Source organism: Epinephelus lanceolatus, chromosome 19, assembly GCF_041903045.1.
Source record: "Epinephelus lanceolatus isolate andai-2023 chromosome 19, ASM4190304v1, whole genome shotgun sequence".
NCBI classification, from domain to species: domain Eukaryota; kingdom Metazoa; phylum Chordata; class Actinopteri; order Perciformes; family Serranidae; genus Epinephelus; species Epinephelus lanceolatus.
This window is the reverse complement of record NC_135752.1, coordinates 15080370-15108026: the sequence shown is the minus strand read 5'-3', so window position 1 is coordinate 15108026 and position 27657 is coordinate 15080370. Positions and strand designations below refer to the sequence as shown.

Below are 27657 nucleotides of genomic sequence, written 5' to 3'. Positions count from 1 at the left end.
AGCAACACTCACTCCTCTTGATGTCGCTCTATGTGAGCTAGTTGTTAGCTAGTGTTTTGCTAAAATTAGCTAACTTAAAGGCACTATGTGTAACAATTTCAGTTGTTGAGACAAACAAATTTTGCAGTCAAAAGTGTGTCCTAGCACATGTGTATTTACCTCCATCAGCGTATCTAAGTATGTCCGTAAGCTTCGAAATTCTCATTTACATATACATTGAGACTGGTGTCTCATCATGTCTGTGCGCCATCTTGAAAATACAGGTACGTACAGGGACATACTTGAGAAATACGGAATCGCCTTTCGCGTTTTCACTTGTTGGTTTCCAGTTTCTGCCTGCAGGTAGAGTGACGAAAAGCAGCAGCAAGCAGGCTAGTCACAAGTGCCGGTGCATTTGAAAAAAGGCAAAAAAGCAACGTGACCGGCGATTTCAAAAAATGAGGGTCAACATCGGGGTAGCCTTTCCCAGGTGGAGAGAGCTGCTGAAGGAGAATCATAGCTAACAGCGGCTAACAGCTGTTAACGACCAGCGCCGCTAACAACTGTTAGCCTCTGTTAGTGCTGTTAGTGGCGCTGGTTGCTAACAGCTGTTGGCGAGGCAGTGTTGTGAGGAGAGGGATGAGGTGTGTGAGGTTGAGCCACTTATCAGTTGTCAAAAGACAAGACGTGATTGGTTTGTTTCGATTTACACCCGCCCCAACAGTCCTACATTGTAAACACAGCCAGCATGGTGAGGAGGGGATTTGTCAACTCGCGTCGCGTGTGTCTGTGTAGGAGCCTGAATGAATACTCCATGACGTATTGGATGACATGGTTTCATCAATGTTATCATAGCTTTTTGGTACACAGCAGCTACCATTATTGCAATACGCGTTTGAAACAGTGAGGCGCTAGAGTGCGCTATCCGTTTGGATGCAATATACGATCTCAACACTAGATGGGAGAAATTCCTACATAGTGCCCATTTAAGATGTGACTTCATACAATGTAATGTGTCTTTGGAGATTACAACAGTCCCCCAGCCACATCTTGTAATCATCTTTAAAATGCGGTTTTCTTTTCAACATATACAAGTTTAGCACATAGCTTATAAGTTTATCAGGAAAGGAGGAAGTCTAGCGAGGTTCTGCCAAAGTTTGATCAAATGATATTTGATCACAGAGCGAAAAGGGACAGGACTTGGGAAAGGTCAATTTCAACCAATCAAATTTACTCTGCACCAAATAATTAACCAGCCACAGCAGTTAACATTTGAGCAAAAGTAGTCTTGCATTTTAGTCAGATGAAACCAATGTGCTCTGATGTTGAGGGGAGCGTCATGAGAGAGGAGAGTTATATATATAAAACAAGGAAAGTTTGATTAATTCATAAACTCTGACTCTGGCTGTTGGAAGTGACTCATTCAGAGGTTGGGGAAGAAAGAGATTGGAAAGTAGTGGGTGGTTCAGGGATAAAGGAGGCTGATGGGTGGTTATGCATGGTTAGGCCAAGGCTTTCCGTTTTGTTTTTTTGTCTCGTCTACCTACAGTGTCTGTCTCTCTGTCTGCTCTCACATCTCTCTGAGACATGAATCCTCCGCAGGCTACCGCCCAGCTGTCTGTCTCCTTAATATGAGACCTAGACAGAAACAGTACGCACACAAACACTCACAAAACACATGTGTTCCTTCATGTTCCTAAACACATATCTTTGCATTGTACATGTGGACAAAAGCAATATCCCCTCACCCTCTCACCCGAGCCAACACAACGACAGCAGCATTATCTTGTCTAGTGATTAAGTAAATGCAGCCTCTAAAGAGTAAGAAGCTACTCTCAGGCCATTAGTCAAGAAGATAACAGTCCTACACCCTGTACTGCACCACTCAGCAGTATCTGCAGTCCTCGTTGGCCCCACTCTTCTCCTCACAGCTGGAGACAGAAAGTACCAAGCCAACAACAGAAAAGAAAAAAATATGACGCAATCTGAATTTAAAACAGTCACTTCGTGAGCAGCTGAAAGATGCAACCTTTAAAGACAACATTCACCTGACAGTCTCTCTCCTGAAGGTCCAGAAGGAACACATCATGTATTTACACCTGCAGTAAACAGAAGGGGAGATATGTAATCGAGATTTCAGGCTTATGAACACTAATGCATTGCGATAGTGTGAGAAAAGGAATCCCACATGTGGGCAGGGCTTTCACTTTGGATTTGCCAGACCGCAGTCAGCACACAGGCCTCTACTTCTGAGGATCCACAGGGACGAGATTCCACAAATTGCTCATTCTACCACATTACAGTCAGTAACACTATGTTAGCTGCTGACATCCTACAATACCAATTACACAGGCAAAGATTTTGCCTCCAATATGTCTTTCAAAGGGCTGCAACTAATGATTATTTTCATCAGTAATTTTTGCATTCATTTTGTTCTGCACATTTAGGTCCAATGCAAGCGTTCATCACAAAACCTGGGGAAAAATCACAAGGCACCCTATACTGTCTATATGGGATGCACTGGGCTTTCATCTTACTCCAATGTAATCCCATCTGTGGCAACCACTTAGTGGAAAGAACTGGAAAGTTGGGTGGGTGGGAGCGAGGGAGGGGTGGTGGATGGGTCAAACACACACACACGACTTTCACCCAGGAGGCCGACGTTTGTGTCCCATGTGAACCCAAAAGTCAAGTTTAGGATTTTTAAACTATATAACGCAGTTAGAGGTTTAGGGGGACATAATTGTGACATAGCCATCAAGTAACCATAAAATCCACCGTAAAATTCCATGTAGCCCAAGAAGCATTTTCCTCAAGACCACCCTCATAAAAGAGATGTCTGCAAAACTGTTGAAAGAACACATGGAACTGCACACAAGGTCAATTATGACTCTTTCTATTATGAATTTTTTGATCCATGGAGGTTTTATATTTGTTAAACTTTCCTCGAGCTAAGAAAAGCCATTTTAAAATCTATAATGTCATCACAATGTAAAGTCTATGAGCTAAACTCATGGGCGGGGCCAGCAGGAGAAATACTACTGCGCATATTCAGTGGGCTGCACACAGCAGAGGTAAACCTGAAAGCTAGAAATTTCTTGCCGTATGAACCAGACGAGCAACTCCATTGCTAAAACTACCGTCTTGGTGTGCTGTATCTAGTTATTATTGTACTTCCATGGTTTTGTCTGAGTAACAGTCCAAAACTCGAAGATATTCTATTTACAGTAAAAAAAAAAAAATTAAAAAAAAAGACAAACTTCTTGTTTGGGAGGCTGGAACCAGAAGATGTTTGGCTTTTCAAAATTGTTGCAGATTAATTTTCTGTCTATCGACTAATTAAATCAACCAATCTTTTTAGCACACTCAGCGCTGTCACAATCTGTATTTTCGTACCTGAACACAAGAAGCAAAACTGGGCTAGATTCATGAAATATATGGTAATCCTAATCCAAGAAGTTGTGAAACTGCTGAGATCTGAAAGCATTATTGTCTCCTCAGACTCCCAAACAGATGAACTCTGTGAGGTGCTATATATAGGTGTGCTAGTCTGCAGCTGCAGTCAGAGCATATCACTAGAAACTTTATATCTGTGAGGAGCTGGGAGACATCTTTGTAATGTTGTTTCAACATACTGCATATAAATGATCCTAGTTTCATTTTACCAGTCGTCACAGTTGTTTTATTTCACCTGCAAGTGCCGAGCACACAGGTATCCTACAGTATATTAGCTCTTTGTTTCAGGGGCACTTTTGCAATTGACAGCTATGCCTACAGATTTCCATATTAGCCTTCTACACGATTCCCATCTTGTATCGATTTGCATACAGGAAGGGGAATATGTGATTTACTCAGAGCAGAAGGAGCAACACTCAGCACTAGTGCAAGGAAACATTAATAGTTAAGCTCAGAGATTACAAGTAAATATGAATCCAAAGCCATGTGGATCATAGCAAGGTTTAAAACAATCTGTGGTGCTGCTGTAAGTGAAGGAGCTGTTCTGTGTATATCACCATTAGCAGCCATGAATTGTGACAGTTAAGTGGAAAATTATATCACTGCAAATTCATCTTTGGTGCAAAGAGAGATGGATGATGTCTGTTCGGGATGAATAACACATGGTAGTTGGTATTGGGCTCACTTGGGCAACTCATTGCCTCAAAGTACAAATAAGAGTGGGGGATACAGGGTTGTGATGCTGAGGAAAGCTGACATTTGCACCTCCGGTCCGATGCCTCTGAGCAGTCAGTGTGCATGTGGAGTACAGAAATGTTTGTCAGGGAGAGGGAGATGAGAGGGCAGGAGAGTTCCCTGAGCGAGCATTTACAATCAGCATTACCCGGGAGGCCTGTACACACTTCTACGCATTGGCTCACATTGCTCTGAGAGAAGCAGCCACAGTCCGTTTGACCCCAGCTCAGAGAAAGAGAGGGGAAAAACTGAAAACAATTCACACAAGAAAAAAGCACATACAGAGGGGAGACAGTCCCCAGAGACCTAAGACTATGCAATTTTCTGCTTGGAAATCCACGGAGAATATGTAGAATAAAAATACATGGAGAAAGGTCCGCACACTGTAGCTCCTGTAGTGCAATTTATCAGCACATCCACAAGTGACACTTAAGGGAGCTACAGTGTGCAGACCTTCCTTCATGTTTTACTGCTATCTTTTTTGGTCCAGCACCTGCCCAAAACAGTTTTTGAATGTGCATAACTACCACTAAACATAAAAATACATTCTCAAATCTAGTTTAGAAAAAGTGTGATATGTGTAAATACTATTAAACAAAAAGACAATGGAAAACATAGAATGTTGCTGCAAATGAAAGAAAGATTTGACACAAGCTGGACAAGAACATACGAAAAAAAATAAAACATTAAAATGTAGTACATTACTGTAAAGGTCTTTGCACACTCCGAAGTCCGAAACTTTTGTCCGTCATTAAAATTTTAGTAACAATTTTGATTTTCTGCATTTTTTGCATCTGTCAGAAGCCTTTGGAGCTGTTTGACCAAGAAGGAAATGTGGCAGCGGGACACATCCACAACAAGAGGAACGGGACGCACAGAATCATTTTATAACTCCAATAGCTCACTTTCAACAGGTCAGATGGTAATATTCAGGTGGATATTGATGAAGAGGAGGAGGATGTGGACTGCACACAGAATGTGCAGGACAGCTCCAACCCGTCATGCAAGACAGGGAGGGAGTGATGACAGCCAGATAGGTAACTCCAGTAGAGACAGGAAAAGGTGGAAATGTGTCTTTTCATTTTGTCATGTACTGCAAATTTTTGCTACGAATAGAACGATAAAACGCATCAGACTCAGTGTGCACATCTTCTGTGCATAATGATTTTTTTCAGATGACAGATTCAGAAATGCGTCCGAAAAGAAAAAGAAAAACAGACTCAGTGTGCAAAGGCCTTTGAATTTCTCGCCACTTCTTTAAGCTATGTTTCTTTGTGTGTTGGCAGATTAATAATGTACCTGCAACTATGGCCCTCATGAAATGTACCTGCAGTTCTTATTTATAGGTGAATTCCTGCACCAAATTAACCCAGCACTCAAAATAAAATACCAAGAGAGGACAAGCCCAAGCCTGTTGTTTCATGTTTAAAAAAAACACCCCAAACTCATTATACAGTTACTGCAGCTTTTTTTAATTAAAAACACTTGTCATAGATAGAGCCACTATATCTTTTATCATTAATAACTACTAACTAATTAACCCTGTGGTCATTGTGAGTCTCTTTGTGTCTCTTTGCAGCTGTTTTGCATCTTTTTGTAGTCATTTTGTGTCTTTTTGGAGTCATTTTATGCATCTTTGTGTTCATCTAAAGTCTCTTCCTGGTACAAGTCTCTTTGCGTGAAATTTTGAAGGTGATAGCTGAGGGGGTCCCTGACACACCAAAAAGGCCTGCTCAGTAATTCATCTATACTGTTGCACCCTTAAAAGCGTCAACATACTGTCTTAACATACGAGTATATATGCAAGCTAAAAAGCCAGGCAGGGTTATTTTAGAATGAAATGACTACCTGCCCTTATATTTTTCTCATCATACTACACTGCCAGGACTAACTAGTTCTACACTGCAATACAAGTAAAGTCCCATTTTTCCTGGGACATGTGTCTTTAGCACAATATCATGTACGTAGCCATGAAAACCCTCTTACATATGCCCAATGCCAAAATAACAAACAAAAGAGAAGAGTGTGTAATACTTACAACCATACCGTTTAGGGACACCCAGCAGTCAGGGGGGAAGTCTTGGAGGAGAGGCACCAGATACTGGAGGCAGCCATCCCAGTGACACAGAAGCAGCATCATCCCTATCAAATTAAATATTCTTACCACTGCACTAGCCAGGTCATAGGTCATATGGAAAATCTGCAAAGGAGAAGAAGAGACAGAGAGACCTCAGTTAGACCTTTTCACTAACTCCTTTGTTGTGTGAAAACATACATTTAAATTCTGAGCATACATTGTGTTTCACAGTATGTTGTGAAACACAGACAGACAGTGGTTCAGATTTAGATCTGTTAGTGTCTCTGGAACATCACATGTATTGGTATTTCAGAGATACAAAAAGATTTAAGAAAAAAAGATTAAAAAGGTACTTAAAACGTTCACAAAAGTACAAAGTCACCTTTGAAGTGGAGGGCATGGTGTGCCTGTTTGGCCAGCAGAGAATGTGTTGTCACCAGTGTGTGTTTGTGTGTGTGTGTTAGGCTTAGGTGGTATCAAGGCATAATGGTAAACCAGGGTATTTGGAAATCCTGAAGGTATTATTTTCAGTACCATTAAAAGTACAGAGCTCCTTTTTCCATTAAACAGATAGGGAGATGCTGTATTGAGGCAATATAGTGCGCAGCAATTGGCACCAGAGATCAGTGTCCACTGGTGGAACTGGCAGCTGAGCTGTCAAAGAAGGCGACTGTGAGAGGTGTGGATAATGTTAGAGGACTGGTAAAACGTCAGCCAGCAGTGGCAGAAAGAGACGGGGGGGGACAGCAGTGAAGGAGCTCGCACATTTTCACATCTAACTAAGTGTCTTAAACGTTTATTTCAACCAAACCAGAGCTGGTGATTGTTGTAACAATGGCTAAGTTTGAATGAAGTGTGTTTTGCGATGAGTTAACAAGGCAGTGAAGCTTGTCGTAGTTCAGTGGCTGAGAGAGAAACTTGAACTGTATTTTTATGTTTAGTAGGAAAAATAAAATTTTGCAAACATTTTTTTGTTTATTTGACTAAAAAGCTAAGAGAGCATGTGAAACATAGTAAACTCGCCGCTTGAATACATTTCCCAGCTGAAACTTCTGGAGGCGACACACTAGCGCGAACACATCGGCTGTTGCTGGTTGTCAGGCTGACAGCAGTTGATTGTAAAATTTTTACATATTGCCCAACCCTACACTGTAGGCCAGACACTGGCATACATGCTACTATAAATTCTATCCAACACTTTCTCATACCAAAACAACAGGATAGGTTGATGTCCACTGACTTCCTAAACGACATACATGACCATCCTGACAGGTGCAGTTTTAAATAAATCTTTAAATACAACATTATGAAGTGATCGCCATTACGCTATAAAACTTTGTATTCAGGTTTAAGAAACAAAACTAGGTGGAAAGGTCTAGAAAAAAACATAGAGGTATGTCACATGACAGACATCATATATGTCCCGTCACATGTGTAGCGTAGTGTGCTACACATGCTAGCACAGTACGCTATGATTTAATCAAATTAAGTCAACGTTCACTTCGGGGCCACGAAAATTGTTATCCTAAGTGCAAGTCCTTGGCTAGTTTGACCCAGCCACAACCCCTCCGTCCACCCTATAGGAACTTAAAGCATTATACATTACTTTGTCATTTTTATGCCACACGTCACGTATGTCATGTCACTTCCTCCCTTGCTCTTGTAATAATTACTACAGCTGCCGTACAATAAACTTAAGTATGGGTCCTAATAAGGTGCTTGCACAGTCCACATTTTTTTGTAAGAGTGGCCTCCCTCTATTACCAGCAGCTCAGCTTTTAAGTTTTTATTTCTTAGACAGTTATATTTTTACAGTTTTTTCCCCCCCCACAAATACCGTTATCTACTGTATACCTCTGTGAAATGTCAGGAAGGTATGGAGGTATGAAAAAATAGGTACTGCCTGAGCCTAGTGTGTGTGTGTGTGTGTGTGTGTGTGTGTGTGTGTGTGTGTGTGTGTGTGTGTGTGTGAGTGTGTGAGTGTATCTCACAGATGTTGTGCTGTATAATTCAACATGGCTCCTCTCCAAAACAAACTGACCAGTGGAGGATATACACACACAGCACAGAGTAGGTAATGCAGAGTGACTGAGGTGAAGGGAATACTGAATGATGAAGGCAATGCATTCATCTGGAATAATCAGCCAGTACTTGTGTCCAAATGCATATCATTTTATCAGAGCACGAAATTTCCGAACAGAAAGTCATCAGCAGGGTGACTAAGCGTATGTGCAATGTGAAGCGGTTTCATTCACGTCGGATCTGGGCGAAGAGAATTGACTCACGCCCGGCTGGTTGTGGCACTAATTTAGAGTTTCCCATTAGCATGAGGAACCCATTACTTCTTTCCAGGTTAGTTATTCCATAATCACCCTGGCGCTGGCGCTCAGTTTCTCCCTCTAAAAAAGTTAAATATGGAAGGAAGAAGATTGGCGATTGCTGATTGCCGGGTTGTGCATAATAAACCTGCACCATTTGCCAATTTGTTGAATGAAAGATTTTAGGTAATTAGTGTCTATTTTTAAGTTTATGGCTTTCTTTCTCTTTAAACTGCCCATTCTGCTAATCCCAAGTGTAATGACAATTTAACTGGGCCTCAGGGTATGTTGCACCACGCTGTCATGAGCTTAAAAGAAATTGAACTAAGTGAGAAATGGTAAACATTTTGTCTCAACTATGTTTTTCCACACTGGTGATAAAAGTTTCAAAGTTCTTAATGCTGATGATACTCTAGTTTAACCTACTGAAATATTTTACCTGAATAAGAGCAGAAATTAGCAGTTCTTTGTTTTTCTGAACATTTATATGTTCTAATAGCATGTTTTACTCCAGGTCCAGCCTTTAGTTTGGCGATATTTACCTTTTATTGTCCTCCATTCCTCTGTTTTTATTTTTTCTGGCTTTTATACTTGAAATTGGACACATACTGACCACTTCTGACCAAACTGCAAGGACTACTTGCCTCCACTTTTCATAAAGAGCAATAGGGTTGAGCGATAATTTCTTTTTTCATATTGTCTTTTTGCGGTTACTCGAGATCACAGATTGACGATCCAATCATCAGGGGGCTGTAGGAGTAGAAGGAGTTCAGGGGAATTACATCACAGCACACCAGTGAAATGCTAGCATGGATGACTTGATTCTTAGCGTCAAAGGAGAGGTCTTATATTTGGAGATATTCTAATATAGAATATCACAGCATCATGTCCCATTACATAATCTTTAATATCACAATCCAAATTTTTTTCACAACATTAAGTACTCTTATGCAGCTCAAAGTTTTGGTGAGCAGGCATAGGGAGAACGCGGGGGGGGGGGGGGGGGGGGGTTGGTAAAGAGATGGCAAACTGGTTTGTAATTAAGGATTTAAGATTCACTCATCACTCCTGCTGAGTAACGGGGCTGTGCAGGTGCCACATCAAGAGCATCATCTCTAAATGCACAGTAGGGCTCAGATTCTGGAGATTATGTTTATAACATTTTAGTTCTGACAGTAAGTTAGTTAAAATTGCCTTGATATCAACGTAAGAAAAAGAATCATTGATTTATCCATTCCATCCACAATATACAATCTAGTTGCCAATCGGGATAAGCTCAGAGTGCAATCACTCCAGAAAAGAAACACAGCCTGAGCATGGACTTCATGTTGTGCTGATTCTGAACCAGTATTGCCATGCGTATGCAAAATCTGCGTGTGATTAACACCACCCCACCCCCTAAACACCAGGTGTTTTAAAAGCTCTTTGAATCCACATCTCTCCACCCAGGCCTATTGTGACTGTCCTGTAACCTTTCTGCACAAAGGACAGTGTCCACACACAGAGCAGATGAGAGAACAAGAGGCTGAGCTGATGCTCAGATCCCTCTATGGTTCAACTCATCCACAGGGGGATACAGTGCACTGCCCTCACAGGCTAAAATTAGCCACTAGCTTACAGGATGGATGTCTCAACGCACCCAGTATCTCCTCCACTGCCTACATCTTTATCCTTAATTTAGCAGAACTCTCTCTCCCTCTATTGGGTGTGTGTGTCTTCACATTCATCATGGTTTGGTGACATAACAGGAGAGAACAACAGGCACAGGGCAAGAGAGAACGGGGGAGACGACAACAAAGACAGAAAGGTAACTAATAAAGGTACACATTCTTGGAGGATTGCAACAAGACTGGAAAACAGGAAGTAGCACCTTGGTCTCTATTTGAATTGCAAATGATTTGCAGCAGGCAGAAATAGAAAAGGGTTGACTGCTTGTCTACACTTTCCTCTTTCAACTAATGCATGATCGAAAAACACAACGAAAGGGACTCTGGAAAATTCAGGGCTGGGGATAGGGGTGTGTGCGAAGGTTGTAGAGAGGTTTTACAAATTCCCAGGGACCGTTTCACTTTGCTGGGAAGCCTCTGTGACCTCTGGGTCACGCTGACTCACGGAGGGCAGAGAGGAAATATGTAGAAACTCATTAACGCAATGTGGGATTTGTTTGAGTTCGTATTTCAGGGGGCACCAGTTTGAAAAGTCTGCTAGTGGCAGCAGGTAGCCACAAGGTATTACTCTATTAATAGAGTTGTTAATAATAGAGGCTCCGGGTGTAGATCACTGGTCAGGTCACAGGATTATGCAGGATAACCTTCACTGTGAGGTAGGGATATACGAGGGTGAATTTTAATTTGAAACAGTGAGGTGTTGGGAGTTGTTACCACTGCTGGAATACACTATGTTAGGACTAAAACAATGTCTCCATATAGCATTTAATACACTGAATATGTGCAACCTTTGCACAGTGAAGGCTCTAAGACACAAAAGTAACACAGGGTGTGGAGGGAGAAAGTGTCCAGACAAAGTCCAGACTCTGAAGGCCAATGTTCCTGTGGTTGAGAGCAGTCCCTACATCATGCTCAGGATATGTATTGTCAGAATCTAAGATGCTAAACTTTCCAACATGCAGGTATTGGATCATCACTCAGCAACTTTCTGCAGCCAGGCATTTAGGAGTTGCACTGAGGCCACAGATAGGGAGACGGCAGAGCATCTGTGCAGCACACAATGTTGATGGAGAGGATTAAAATATAGGCCAACATGTGAAGTAAGGGAAATCAAACGAGATCTAAAAATAAACTTAACACAGCACTAATGGTGTTTCAGCCTTTTTACTAAAGCTTTCAAGTAAAAGAAATGTCATCACGTTTGAGGAAATTACTTAAACAAGCTACAGAAGCTTGAAAATTGCTGGCTTGAATGAAGTGAGGAAGGTGACATCTGGAAACACACAGATGGATTATTTTCCTGTGAGTTAACACCACACCAAGAAGCATGGCAGCCCAATGGCCAAAAGAAAATGTTGGCATTATACATTTCTACAAACCAAGATTAGTTAGATTTGCAAGTTTCATACGAATCATTTCAAAGTTTCTAAAGTGATGTAATATATGAGTTGTCTTTGTCACTAGGAGGTGGAGAGGTATGTGGATGGCGTGTCGCAGAAGTGTGAGGCTGCAGACCACTGTTCGAAACCAACAAACAACAAAACCAATTGTGTTTTAGCAAGTCATTGCTGTTTTTCATGGACCTTTCAGGCTCCAATGATGGTGTGTTGTGGCAACCTGTTTGTGTTTTTCCATCTGCTTTAAAGCCCTAAATGTGGGTGTTTTGTTGCGACCCACTGGTGGGGCAATAGTGAGTGCTGTCTTTTATAGAAACATTGCTGCTTTCCCTGCCAGGATTGTGCCCCCAAAGCGAGTATTTTTAAGTCAAGACAATCTTTTCCTAACCATAACCAAGTGGGATTTGTGCCTTAATCTGACCACACATTAACCATCACTTTGTTGAAATGTAAAATTTCAATGTATCGGCTACATAACAACATGTAAATGTAACATATCCATGGTTTGTAGAAAACATTTAAAGCCAACACTTTTTCTGGCGATTGGGTTGAGCATCACAACCCTATTTCAAAGCTATTCACAAATGTCTGCGATTAATAGTTACTCTCATGATCAATTAATCTAATTGTTTTCTCGATTAATTTATTCCAAGGTGACACATGCAGATAGCTTGTTTTGTCTGACCAGTAGTCAAATATCTAAATATATTAAATTTTCAATTGTAGAAAAAAAAGATAGCAGGTAGTTATTCTTCACATTTTGGAAGGCTGAACAAGCTAGTGTTTGATATATTTTTTCTTTAAATGTAACAATTATCAAAATAGTTGTGTGACTTAGTGATCGACTAATCAATTAATTGTTTCAGTTTTAATAACAACAACAAACTGTTTGTAGAGCAGGGTGGTATATAAGAGCCCTTGAACTGCCATGTAAATTGTTAAGCAAGTGCTTTTCTTTAAGGAGATTCCGGGCTTCTGATTGGCTGCAGTATCAGCCTGTCCTACTCTTTGAGTTCGGTCGCCTCGGCATGTTTTTGAGAAGATGTGAGCAAAGCTGCTCTGCAAAAGCAGCATTAGTACAAGCTTACACTGTGTTATGTCATGCAAGGCCCCACTTCTTTCTGCTGTTCTGCAGTCTGACGTGTTGCTGGGTTGTTCCTCCGTCAATTTATTGATTTAATTTTGTGACTGTCACACTCTGTTTGTGCCAATCCATGTAGTTTAGTGTGTAGCCTGTATAAAAGCCTTGTGTAATCCAACACCTCCACTTACTCGGTGCAGTTATTGTGTTTATGACTTTGCGTGATTGTGCCCATGTGTCATAGGTTAAGAGGGGTCCTGTAAAATCTTGAAAACTGCCTTCTCACATCATAAATACACAGGAGAGGAAGGCAGTGACGGTAAATGAACACATCAGAACTGCTTCCCTAAAGGTAGACACAACAATTGACCAAGCTGTGTGTCCACCAGAATGTTTCTCAGCCGCCATAAGCTCTCAATAACTGCATCGCTACAGTAAAATTAGGTAGCACTGACCGAGAGCCAAAAACATCACCGATGCTCTCGGTTGGCATCTGCAAAATATAGGCTTAGAATTAAGTGCGTCAAGCTTAAATTTGACCGGGGACAGGGGTATAGGTCAGCATAATCCTCTAATACAGTAGACACAAACAGCCAAGATGTGATGCGATAGCAGCACAAGGTCACATGCTAGTTGTGTCCAGCCAGCACGGCACTCATTCACATTTGGCACATCCCCATCCATTCATCAGTACAGTACCGTGGAGTAGACAAGGTTTCGGATACAACCCTGGGAGGTGTCTCATGTATACATACACAAATACACTTCTATAAACAGGATTTAAAGGACTGCGGGCAACAAAACTTAGTCCATGTGTTACAGTCTACGTATGAAACTCACAGAGGTGATCCGACATGTGTTTCACTTCAGCTTTTAAAGTGTTTACTCCACCGCAATCTGTCAGGTTAATGTATGTACTGCCGGTTGATTTTTTTTTTTGCATCTGATGTGCAGAGAAAAGAGCATGCAGGAGAATTACTCACCATCAAGCTGTGGGCCTCAAACACGCAATTACAAAGTGTTCTTTATGCATCTTCAAATTGGACATGAGTGACCTCTGTTTGAGGTTAGTGAGGATTAGCGAGGGACTAATTTGAGGGGATTAAATCCACCACTGGCTATTACATTGAAGGATGACAAAACGGCTTCCAGGAAAATCTGGAATTCTCCCCCTTAGCATCGTCTTGTAAATCTCCTTTTTGGATCTCGCCTGGTGTTGCTTAATCACAAAATTACAGTTGAACTTGGATTTGAAAAATCATATTATCATGTAATGGGAATTCACTGGGATTTAGCAAGTCTCATGTTTTCCTCCCTCTGCTTCTATATACAAGAAAAGTTGTTGGGTACTAAACTCTTTTCTTTGAAAGATTATAAAAGAAAGCAGCAACAACAACAGAACTCATGAAGACAGTCTGTATGTCTTTGCAGATTAAGCTGAACATGGAATATCTTATATAGACTGGAAATAGACTTCCTGTCGCCATTCTCTCCGCCTAAAGAAAAGCAGCTTGCTGGAAGTAATTACCGTTCACATGCCTGTAATGCCCCATGCGCAATCATGTTGGTACATGTATAGTTCAGCAATAAATAAACATAAATAGAGTTGGCATCATTTCAGTGCTTCAGGCAGCATACTGTAAACTCAGAGAAGCTAATCAGTCTGCAAATCTGTCTACAATGCAGACTAGAATAGACCTGACTACCCAAGTAGGGGACAGGAAATCTTTTCAGCAATGTCATACATGGTTCTTCCCGAGCCATGTTAGAGCCGAGTGAAAACTGTTGTTCCTCTGAATAAAAGGCTCTGGATGTGCAGCAGTACATTTAGGTAATGAGGCCCAACAGTAATTTGTTGCTGGAGACTTAATTAAAAGGCAGGTGGTGATCAATGGGATCTTTACACAGCCAGAAAACAAGTAGTGATCTATTAATGTAACAGGGAACTCTTTAAAGAGGAGGTCATTATTTCTTCACTGTGTGCACTCCTGCTTTACATGCACAGCAGAGCATAATATCCAGAGAGGAAATACTAGTTAATACTTAAACAGGGCGTCTACAGGTATCAGATACTGAAATTAAATGCCTTTTAAGATGCTTGAAGATCATTTTTAACCCAATTTAAAACCGATATTTTGGACAAATAATCATTTTCTTATTCAAGCACTGCAGGTAAGTATAAAGGTAAGTAGTACAGTATGTGGTCCTGTGCAGAGTTTTGTATAGGAATACAGTAATTAGAGTATTTTGGGTTTATCTACATTTTGCTGACAGGTAAGTAAAAGTATAGAGTAAAAGACTGTAGGTTCTGTGGCAGGTTTAGAGTCAAATTTGGACCTTAATGCAAAAGCCTGACTCAATTTGAAAAAAAGAAATTAAAAGATGGATAAATGAAATTAGATAAAATGTCTGTAGCAATTAAGACCCCAGAAATATAATTTTAATACCATCTAATGGCTTTTAAGGCCTAGTTTTTAGAAAATTGAATTTCTGGTTAAAAGAAAGAAAAAACCCTAACCCTAAGCAGAAAAGCATTAAAGTTTGATATTATTATTATAATATTATAATGCATTAATGTCTAAGCATAATTTTAATGTATTAGTTGGTCAATCTTCATTTACTACTTTATGTACTGCTGAGTAGTTATATCTATAGCAAGATTCATGTTTTTCATGTTATGTTGAATGAAGAAAATTTTGTTTTCTCGCATTCCTCCCCCATGAACGAAGAATCCAAAAACTGAGAAAGTTCTCAAGCAAATTGTGCAGTATAAACCATATCTCATTTATCATTTATATGTTCAGTTCATCCCAAAAGACAGCCCTTTCCGACAGGAAAGGTAAGTAAAAGTGGAACCTTTCTATGCTCTTTCAAAAGCCAAATTCCACTGACAAACACAGTAAATTTACCTCGCTAAACACGGGAGGTGCTGGTGTGCCGATGCATCGATCACTTAGTTTGTTTGTGATATTGTGTGACTTTGGTGAATCTGAACTAACTCTTGAAAACACCAAAATCACACATTAACACAAACAAACTACTTATGAATACAGTGATACCAGCAGCTCACATTTTCAACAAGGAGAAAATACTTAATTAATTGAAGAGAGTGAAGATATGTTTCACTTTCTGTTCAGTTCCCTGTTGGAAAGTGTTGTCTGTGTGGGAAGTACTGAGCATATGACTGGTTAAATGAGACTTGGATTACACTGCACGAGTTGTGTGAAAGTTTGTAAACAGTTGTTTTGATATTGTTTTGCCGTTGTTAAACATGGACCCCTTTGACTTCAATTCATGAAGAATTTTCTGTTTTTGGATTCTTCGTTCAAAGTTTTCTTCACACATTCAGCCTAACACAGGGTGAGTAATTGATATACAAATGGCCATTTGGGGGTGAAATTTCCTTTAAGTTAGGTAAATGTACTTAGTTAGTTACATTGTTGTTCTAAAACTATCAGTAACACGACAAAAGATTTTTTTTTTTTTAAAAACCTCTTTAACATGCTGCTCATCCCACACAAATCCCTGCCATCCTCTGTGACAGTCATTCATATGTTACCATATTAAGTTGTTACCACCTGAGCAGCAAACCTTTAATGAAAGAAACAAACGTTTGACAAGCGCTCAAATTCTAGTAGTATTTCTTGCAAAGACAATAAAAGATTTGCATCGCTGCACTCATTGCCACTAATGAGCCACAGAGGATAGAACTGTAGTAATAAATGCACATTACAGCTAAAAGTCATTGGGAGTCACATATTGTCGTGTTATCCAGAGTTAGCTTCCTTTAAAGTCTGTCATTTAATATTCAACTTGCAAAACAAATGATAGACTAGGGACTTATTTTATTTTTTTGCATGCTGCTCTTTTTATTTTATGCAGCTACTTTGATATGAAATTTTCAACACATTTAATCTAAAAATGCCTTGTGACTTCAGCAGATTCTTGATCTCAAATATGACAACTTAATGTGAAAGTGTAGAATAAAAATAGACTGCATGTGTGGTGCTGTAAAGGATATGGTGATACTGTTCTTTACTGGATTAACCCTAATACCAACCATCAACCAATGCATTCATTAAACTGGGAAAGTCATCCCTTGGTCATGTGTCAGTCGGGAGTTAAAATAAAGATTCTTTCTGCCCATGTAGCTCTTTTCCTTTGGGAGTTCATCCGCTCTGTTTTCCATCATTTCTGTGTCCGTCAGCAGTATTCTCCTGTTCCTCCACTAAGCACATCACACTGTACTGTGAGCGTAGCTGCCTTGCCCGCTGTCTCACCCGCTCTGCGTCTATTTTGGTCGTGTGAGCTTGATAACCTCGACACTACTGTTCTGCCTAAATCCGTGCTCAACCATTCAGAGCTGCATTGGCAGAGGCAGCATGCTCTGGGGCAGAAGCTCACGCAGCCACAGGGGTCACATTTATGATGTTTTCTGCATGGACAATGAGTGGTAAATAAACATTAACTTGAAATGCAATAGAAAAACCTGACATTCTTCTATCTGTATTTTATTTTGTGACCCACATGGTTGTGCTAAACCTTGTTTCTGACTGTAATAATGTTGTACTGTATGCAATTAAGTTCATTTATGTACTTTCTTTCACAAACGTCTTTCAAGGCTTATAAAAGTCTTTATGCAGGGAAAAGCTCAGTGCATCAGGGGAACAAGCAAATGTATTTATGGATGAGGAGGAGGTTGAATGTTCTATTGATTTGTACCTGTAACCTGAGCAGCGGTAACAAAATAACAACATCAGCTCAGCTCTAAGAAAACATGTACACATGACTGACATCTCCAAACACAAGCAATGCTTTTAGCTCGGGCGGCGACACCTGTGCAATTGCAACTCATCTGTCCAATGAGAAAATTTTCTGAGAGACCAAATGAATCTGTTTGGACATATTGTTGAAAAAAACAGTTGACTGTTTCCACCATATGACCCATTTTCCCTTCAATTGTCTGCTTATGCAAGTCTGTTTCAGCAGGTCAGTTTGTCTGAGGACACTGATTTAATTCCTGGAATAATGTTGTCACTCAGTCTATGATGGGGGAGAGAGGCAAAGAGCCGAGAGATAACGGGGAGGTGACAGAGAGGCGTGCTCCATCAATATGAGGCGGAAAACAGAAACAGATCTATTCGGCAAAATATTTAGAGAGATAAAATGTGTCTGATACCAGTAAACATTATTTGTCTGCAGTTAGTGAACACATATTCGATTCCATCTATAGCAATGCCTCTCTCAGGACACTTCAGTATAAATGTCTTACAGTATGTATTTCATTTGTATTGTAAGTTAATGTCACTATTTACCCTGTAGTTTAATAAAGCCTGAGATAACTGATGTTTTTGCCCATGTGAGGGCAGCAGAAACAAGTTGTGAACACAACTTTGACATATCATCAACTTTTAAGGGCTGATATGGTGAACTTGTTAGCAAACAGTTGCATTTACACAAACAGCAGTGGTGAAGAAACATCATCTTTCATTTGGAGTCCTGTTTCTGTCCATGTGATAAAAGTCCAAAATTCACTCCTTCATATCTGTGCTCGGTCTCTGCCTCTTGAGAGACATTTTTGATTCTTTAGCTGCTAAATGTTGCTCTCTGTTCACCAGCTAGTCATTAACTTTGTCTGTCTGCTGTTTACTGCTGAGCAGGTTGTGTGCAGAGGGTTTTTCAGAGTTTTTTTTTTTGCTAAAATCTGCTAAAAGCAACACTACGAGAGCAGTGAGAGTGAACCAGAACACTAAAGTTGCAGGTCGGACAGTTAAGCAATGAACTGAAACTCACTTTAAAGCTCCATAAAGCTGAGGGGAGCTGCAGATTCGGGTGATGATTCCACTGTCCATGCCATTTGTTAGTTTATTACTATTGTTGATTTTCCATCCAAATGTAGTGCAGCTTTTAACAGAATATTTTAGTAAATTGGAAGGAACTGCGAATTTATGTGCTTTTCCATCCACAACTGTTATGCAAATATTGGGGGTTGGTTCATTGAGATAAGCAGTAGGTGGCGCTAATTTGCATGTCAGGTGCCACTGCAGAACAGAGATGTCAGAGATGACATATTTAAAAGAGCATGACTCAAACTTCAAACAGCCCCAAACAAAGGAAAACAATGGATGTATAATAATAGCAGAGAGCACACTCGACAATGGAAATAAAAAGTTCTAAACAACTACAGCTCTTTGCTTTTGGAAGAGTTTTGGGAACAGTCCTGTGAGCATGAGCATCTTAAAAGCCATCAAGATACGACAAAAAGAGTTTGCGGTGGCCTGATGGTATAACGTAATGTAATGACAGTATGTCTGTTTCCAGTACACTAACTTTTCTACCTCCCCTAAGCATAAAACTTCTTTTTTTTTTGCAATGTTACAGGATTTTTTGAATAACACATTTATTTATGTGTGAACTGAAAATGCACATAAAACGGTGGATGAAAATGTACCATATAAGCGACAACTTTCACTTTTTAAAGAAATTTAAGTTGCAAGTTAAAAGGGATTTTACAAACATTTGAAGCCACACTGCATTTTACAAAATAAATTGAATTGTCTGACAACTTTAGATTGAATTTTTGGCTTTAAGGAGTAGGAGTATCAAAAGAGAAATTTTTGTACATCTTGGGGGACTTCATCATTTGAATTTGACCACACTTAATTTACAAAGAAAAAATACTGCAGGCAGGCAAGCGACAGAGAAAGAAAGACGACAGCAAACATGCCGTTTTTGCAGATGTCATGGAGGAGTGAAAGAGGGGAAGGGCGAGTGTTGGAGCTTGAGTTGTGGTTGTGCTAAGACGGCAGTCAGGGAAGATTAGCGCCCATGTGAGAGCAGGAGGGATTTGACTGGATTGCACAGGGTGACCTGCTGTGCTCATGCAAACATCAGCAAGATGGACCCTTCCTTCCACATTTTACAGCGAGGGCACACTCTTCCCAAAATACAGAAACAGTCTCACAGGTTTAGATTAGTGAATCATTCGTACTCAGTGATACTGATATATTAATAAATTAAATTGATACTGCAATTGATCCTTCCTGTTTACTGTGGCCTCTGGATTGCAAATGCAACTTATGATGGCTCTAATAGTGGCAATGTTTCTTCTTGGCATGATATGGAAAAAGACTCAGCAAAACATAAGTGCTATATAACCATAACAATGCAATAATACTGTAAACAGACAGCCTTATGGGGGCAGATATTATAACCCAGAGTGGAGCAACAGCATTATCTGGTCTCACATACCTCTGACTGTGTTAGCTGTAGCATCATCAGTAACTGCACTTGATATGCTACATAATCTAATCTGTGCTGTAGTCACAAATGGACATCCATACTAACACTCCATGATGCAATAATAGCTCATTGCTGTAGTTATTTCCCTATATGACACATTATAAATGATTGTTTTTAGATACATATTAACAGCTAGACTTGAAAAGATGAGCACAGCTGCCTTTATGACAGATGGATGAAGGGTGTAGCAGTAAATCCATCCACCACAAAATTAACTGTTGGGAAATGAGAGTAGGAAAACCCTAAATGCTTCACTAGTTACAAATTAATTATGGTGCACAAAGCATCATTACAGGATATGTTTGCTATGAGTGGTGTTACCAGGGATCATTATGTGCCTCATAGACAATCAGTCAGGGTTTGTAGTACACAGATCATAAGCTTTCCTCAGGGATCACCAATGTTTTCTTTAGTGTGAGCCTCCCAACATACCTCTCTCTCTCTCTCTCTCTCACACACACACACACACACACACACACACACTCACACACAGCAACCACCAACAACAGCCCGGCGAACAAAAATAACCCAAGATTAGCTTAATCTCCACACTTATCACTTTAGCCCTCTCCCAAGACTATATCTGTCATCTGTCTGCTCACTGTACTGTGCACACCATGCCCAAGGAAACTTGTGTGCAGAGGGGGATATCCCATGGGGACGGACAGGCGATCAAAGCCGCTCTCGTTGACTGTTTTCCCACTCAGAACTCTGGAGGGGGTTAACACAAATCATGGAAATTGTTCATATTTTTGCTGAATATCATAAAATAAAGTGTAAAAACAAAACGATGCTTAAAAAATAAGGAGCAGATGTCAGAGGAAACAGCAGATGTTGATTTTGTTTGACTGCTGTGGGGCTGCTGAAACAGTTACACCCCAGGCTCAGTGACTGAAGATGGCAGGGCATGTGCTACTCTGATTTGTGTAGCATAAAACCTGACTCCATTTATCTTTATGATTCAAACACGTTTATGTTGGTATTGTATAAGATTTGGCCTCCTGTCTAGACAAACTGTCCTTTCTCCTTTTCTCAGTCTGCCCCTCGGTGTCACTGCCTCTCTGTCTCTATGTCTCTACTGTGTCTGTTTATATCTTACATCAAATAACGGACCGAACTGGGAGACAGACTGACAGTGACAGTAAGAGATGAAAACAGAGAGATATACGTATGGAGGTTTTCCCACTGGAGGAGGATACAACATTTTAAATGTCATGCATCAACTTACAGTGACAGTGTGATACGAACCGACCTGTAAAGCCTGCAGCAGGTATTATATAAGGATTCTAAGCTCAATGAATATGATCTATAAGCACGTTTTTATTTAATCACATACACATCAGGCAGAAAAAGTAGTTTATAAGAGACACAGCAACAGCGTGTCTCTTAGACCCAGTGCCCATCCTAGGCTCTAGGGGGTGCCAGGCAAAGAAGCCCATTGAGACCCTGTTTTATCGTACAGTGACGGTTACACCTAATATTGTACATATGACAGTCCTAAGTAACAGTTACAAGGACCCCTTCTTAAGGAGTTTTTGGGACACTGTATAGCGCCTTTATGGGAGGTTTAAGGGGTTTATAGTTGCTACTGCAAAATGTAAAAAATAACTTACATAATTTACGTTAAGTTAGGGAGGTTAGGTTTAAGCAAATAAAGTTACTGTGGTTGGGTTTTGGAAAAGAAACATGGTTTGCTTCCTTCTTTGGTCATATGGTCGTAGCCTTTCAATATGCATGAATTACTGGCTAATCATCATGTTGGATATGCATGAGTTTTGGTGCCTGATGGTGCCTGTGGCTTGATGGTGCCTGCTTAGACTTAGACATCTAATTAGCAATTCAAACCTTGGCCTATCTAGAGCCACTGTTTGGTTTATCTATCCAGGGCTTCTGCAGAAACAACATGGTTGACTCTGTGGGAGAGGACCCACACTGTATATGGACAGCTCATTCTAAGGTAACAAAAACACAATGGTTCTTATTTCCAGGTGATTACAAATGAATGAAAATGTAGTTACCAATATTATATACCATTTCTGCCAAAGATGTGCTCATCTTTTAAAAATTATACATAAGATATAAAAAGAGAAAGTGAGCTTTAAGTGATCCTGAACATTACCTAATAAGGAAATACATTTTCACTGAACACTGTGTTTTATTTATTTTAAGCTTGAAGCATATGGGTGCTGACGATGTCGCCTATTTTTAACCTATATTTCCTCTCACTTGAATGCTTTCTAGCCTCCCTCTTGCTCTTTGATCTATTTATGAAGGTATCTAGAAGACACACTGAGTGTGTGCCTGTATGTGTGTGGTACATCCAGTGTTTGATATATCAAGAAAAACACCTGCACACCACCTCCAAGCCACACTTTTATTCATTTAACCAATAAGTTATAATGAGACTGTGTACTGGAGCTGTTGTGCAGGCGTTGCTGCTGACATACTGATTTTAATCACCTTGTATTTATAGTGTTGTGTGTAAAACTACCTCCAGTCTCTGACTCAACAATAACAACAACACTATAATCAGTGTGTTTAAAGCTATACTTTTCTCTCCACTTTAACACCATGGGTCTGACAATTAACTCTGTACTCTAAACCATATGGTCAAGCAATTAACACTCTCTACTGCAGTTACCAAGACCAACTAGCAACAGAAGGAGCACTGAGTGACTTGGCAAGGGAAAATGGGTTAAATCTACAGGGAATGAGGAGGAAGAACTCTTTCTTTCAGGCGGTGGAGTCTGGGATTTTACACCCCGTGGGCCAAGAGTGAGCTTCCCTCAGTGAGCTGAGCAAGAACACGATTCAAGGCACATTATGTTCATCGTCAGAGAGCCGTGTCTTAAAACAGAGAGGACAACAACACAGACAGCATGAGAGGGGGGAAAAAGCATTGTCCTTCAATTTTGTCTGCGAGACAAAATTGGACTGGAGGAGTCCATTAGGCTGTTGTGTGTGTGTGTGTCTTTACTTGCTTGCTTTGTGTGTGAGTGTGTGTGTGTGTGTGTGTGTGTGTGTGTGTGTGTGTGTGTGAGATGGGGTGAAAAGATAGAAATAGATATAGAGGCAGAGACATAATGTTTGTTTTGGAAAAGATTAATTGCTAAAAGCTGCACTAAAAGAAAGGACTGCACCCCCAAAAATGTGCATGTTAATCTGAATTCAGTACTACATAAATCTGTTGGAAAGCCATAATTCAACATTTATTAATATATATTATGATGCACAATCTAAAGCTTAAATAAATCAACAAACAACTATGGTAGCAGAAAGACAATAAATGGTTTAAAAAGCACATTTTTGTTTTTTCGTTGCAAAAACAAAATAACCAATTCCTGTCCAGAGCGTTTAACATTGATGCTGTTGCTATGGCACTGAGCTTGTCTCTTAAACAGGAAAAGGTCCCCCTCCTCACAACATGTCAAATGTGTGACAGGCAGACTGTCACACATAAAGACACATGACAGAGTTCTTTAGCCCCCCGCAGGCTGCAGCTCCCACACTCGAGACAACAGAGGTCTGCTTCGCCTCCTACAGCCTGCCTCGTCATGCTCCACAGCACTACATACGGGGTGTGGGGGGTTCCCAAATCTGTTTCTGACAACGACCACCAAGGGGCTACAGTATCCTGTTGCATCCTCCAACAGCAAAAAACAGACTATTCAAAGCGTAAATACAGGCATTCACGAGCTATCCTGTCACAAAGTCAGACCCGAATATGAAAAGATGCAAAACACTCTCATTGTTAACATGAAAATGCTAATTTGTTAGCTTTTTTCCATAAAAACGGGGCTGCTGTTTTAAGACTTGCTCAACCAAATGGGATAAAGTATGCACAAAAACAAACACCACTATGGAGCCTGAACACTGATGAAAAACTGAAGAATGAAGAAGAGAGAACAGTGAATTCACTGTTCCATGGCCAAGTGCTTGAGCACTGGGCAGCAAATTTGCTTCAAATATATGTTTGTCCAATTATGGATATTGATTAATTGTATCCGCACTGCACCACTGATAAAATATTAAACTTTGGCCTAATTCTGGTGTTATAAGTTTATTTTATTACTGTTGTAGGTGTTCCAGGTGATATTTGTGACATGGTCAAATGTATGCTGAACCTTTTATTTAAAGGGTAAGTTTGGTATTTTACAAACTGATCCCTATTTTCCCACGTTTTTGTGTCTACGTGACTGATGGGAACAGCAACTTTTGAAAGTGGTCCAGTGCTGCAGCCAGCAGCGGCGAAACAGGCTGCAACATAACACTCAGGACTGGTGTGCACCATTAATGTACATTCACTAAAAGTGCTTGTTTTTGCCACTGACAGGCTCAGACTGTTATTCCAAGTGTCTCACAAGTTATGGAAAGGATCCCTACAGAGATAGACCTTTTTATTTAAGAGTAACATCCTTTTTGTTCAACCAGAAACAGCCCCAAAATCACTGTCGCCAAACCCACCAGACTCCATTTAAATTAAAAGTCATTATAGCGTCATGAGCATTGATCTTACTAAAAGTCAGCAGACCAGTGGTGGAATTTGTCTAACTTAATTATTATAATTATATAAAATACACCTGCAAAAACATCATGACAATCTGTATTTATAGATTTGTAAAATGCAAGATGAGTCATTCAACATTTATAAACTACGTCTAATAAGATGGAGGGACGTAATGTAAAATACTGAACACTAAAAGCACCAAAAAGTCACTTCAAACAGCAGAGCAGCACCAAAGCAGAGACAGGTGACCCAGACAGAGCGCCCGCTCCAGCAGAAGCTCAGATCACAGCTGCATGGAGGGGGTGTGGGTGGCAGTGATATGATTGATGTCTCCATGGACTCTTGCGTAACTGTATCCAAATGCACACTAGAAATGTCTCATCAAAATGTCATTGTGCACTGGATACCAGGTTTATTACAGCTGCAACTAGGGATCGGACGATAGAAGATTTTATTGCAGATCACAATAAAAACAATCACAATAAGTTGAATGTGGTGAATCATCAATCACTCTGCATATGCACCAAACTAAAATGCATAAAAATAAAATATAAACTTCACTCACGACGCACAGGCTGCTGCCTCTGTTTGATAAATGACATGTACGACTTCAGGCACAGAGAGGTTGTCCCTCAGTGTCCCCAACATGCCCTTGAGTGAAGCCAGACCTTTGTGTGCTTTGCAAAACAACATCCAACGTCCGAGTTGGTGTTATTGGAGAGCATTAAATATAAACAACCAGCTGTGCAGCTGTGGCTACTTGTGCGTCATGCAGCAGGAATACAGAATCTGGGCTAACTAACACCTGCTCTAAAGTTGAAACATGTCCTGGGTTGTTCAGCTTTCTTAGCAAAGTTTCAATAAATCTTCACCAGCAGACTTCCTTGTCAAACAGTGTTAAATTGAACTCCAGAGGCTTTCTTTTCACTCACTAATTTTAGGTCATTATCTCCATTATTTGTCTCTGCTGCAGCGAACCCAAACACGGTACCAGCGGCTTGATATTTACAGTATATTGCAGGAAGCAAAAAGATCGCATGTCCTACAGTACCAAGCTGTCACATGTCACCTCCAGACATGACACAGTCCCGCAACAATCCGCTGCCTCGCACATCACATCAGAGCAAATCAACTCTAATCACATCAAATCACATCTCATAACAGGAAACAGTTGTATACAGTCATCAGCCAGTGACTGTGCTCCAACACAGCTCTTTCACGGAGGAGAGTCCTGCAGCCGGTCACATCCCTGCTCCTCACTACTGTATGTGTGTCCTACAACTAAATGCCATTTGAGAGCACATGGTAATGAGGCCAGGCTCCTTTTAGTTAGCCTCCTATAAATGGCATTTGTTCTTGGTGATGAATGCATTGTAGATTCACAGATTCATGTCATCCTTGTTTAAAGTCGTGCTGTGATGAATTGCATGTAGGTGCAAACAGAGCAGAGGTCGACTGCATGTTAACAAACAAAAAAACACCGCTGGGTCATAAAAACCTTTGTCCTTACTTTAATTACACGCTGTAATAATTACAGAGAGAAAGAGGCTCAACACAATATAAAATCAATCAGGGGAACATAGAACAAGAATCACCGTTGCTGCTGTTTTAAATGTAACACACACTGCCCTCCTCCCTTTGTTTCTTCTCTTCCTCTCTATTTCCATCTGTCTCTCTTGGTCTCTCTTTCAACCTCACGCATGATTCAGCACTTCATGATTCAGCACACCTTCTGTGTGTGTGTGTGTGTGTGTGTGTGTGTGTGTGTGTGTGCGTGCGTGCGTGCGTATGTGTGTGGTTATGCACCTGTGTCCCTGTATGGGACTGGGGCGGAGTCCTCATGTCACAGAGGACTTGGCGTGGCCTGTTCAGAGACAGGTGAATCAACTCCACAGGAGTCTATAAACCAAAGCCGACTAATCTCTGTGACGCTGCACACTATCTGTTGCTGAGGTGGCAAATTGCACACAGTGGCTTCATCGTGATCTCCTCTTACATCTTACGACGCCAGTGCTTTCTAACAGTTTATTGTATTGTACATACTGAATATATTAGCTTTAACCTTTGGATTGTTGGTTGGAGACAAAATGCAACCCCCATGGCATTTGTCAAGCAGCAGCCTTGGGGGCTGAAAAATGAAGCCTATGCAGAAGTGCCAAAAACTGCAGATCCTCTCATGGCCTCTTGAGGCTGGCTCCAAAACAGAGTCAATCGCCATAGAATCCTCTGTTAAAATCAAGTGGCAACCTCTGGGGCCTAAAAATGAAGCCAATGTGGAAGTGCCAAAAACTAATGGCCATTTGAAGCTTTCGCCAAAAGCCAGTCAATCCCCATAGACCTCCAAAATGCCCAACTTTACAGCAGAAATAAACAGCCTGTACAAAAAACAGTTTTGGTCTATGTAGCTAATTTCCCTGATCATGAAAACTGTATGAGGGATCAATGTTCTTTATAACTGGCCGATTTACATTTTATTAAGGCTTAAAGTTAGTCATCATTAAGGGTAGCCACTTTGAGTGACAGGCTGGGCTGTCTGCCAATAGTGTCCTCAGCTTCTCAGTCAGATCCACCCCTCGCTCCCCCACAGCGCCAGCCTCTCGTCCTTATATGGTCACTTCCTGCTGTTGGCGACGGTTGACGAGCCGAACTCAAAGCTTCTAAACGGTAATCCACAAACCACTGGGTGACGTCATGGTAGCTATGTCCATTATTTTCACAGTCTATGGTTAAAAAAAACTAACTTTACAGAACAGAAAAACATTTTTACAGCCTGGTACAAAAAACCGATTGTGGTCTCTGCAGCTAATTTCAACATTCATGACAACTTTATAGGGGTGAAGTCACCTGTTTAAATGTTATTAAGGGTTAAAGTTATGCATAATTAAGGGCCTGGCCACGTTGAGTGGTAAGAGGGTGCCATCTATTGACAAGTCGCTACCACATGGGACAACGTTGTTTAGCTAATATAACCATGACACAACCAAATTCAGCGGTAGCTGTCACTATTTCAGTATGCTTTCAATTCATGAAAGTTAAATGTAAAAATTTGGTTGCCCAAAACCGTCTTTTTTAGTTTTACTAAAAGACCCCACAAGGAGTCAGATATTCAGTTTTTCCACTAAGTAGATTTTATTTTAA

At 40.5% G+C, this 27657-nt stretch overlaps 1 protein-coding gene across 1 annotated transcript in view; it reads right to left on the bottom strand.

The window, feature by feature from the left end:
- hcn1 (hyperpolarization activated cyclic nucleotide-gated potassium channel 1) overlaps positions 1–27657 on the bottom strand; it is a 92629-nt gene that overhangs the window by 46621 nt on the left and 18351 nt on the right. The window contains exon 3 of the mRNA XM_033646844.2: positions 6209–6370. Coding sequence (XP_033502735.1) covers positions 6209–6370 — 162 coding nt within the window. The remainder of the gene's footprint in view (positions 1–6208; positions 6371–27657) is intronic.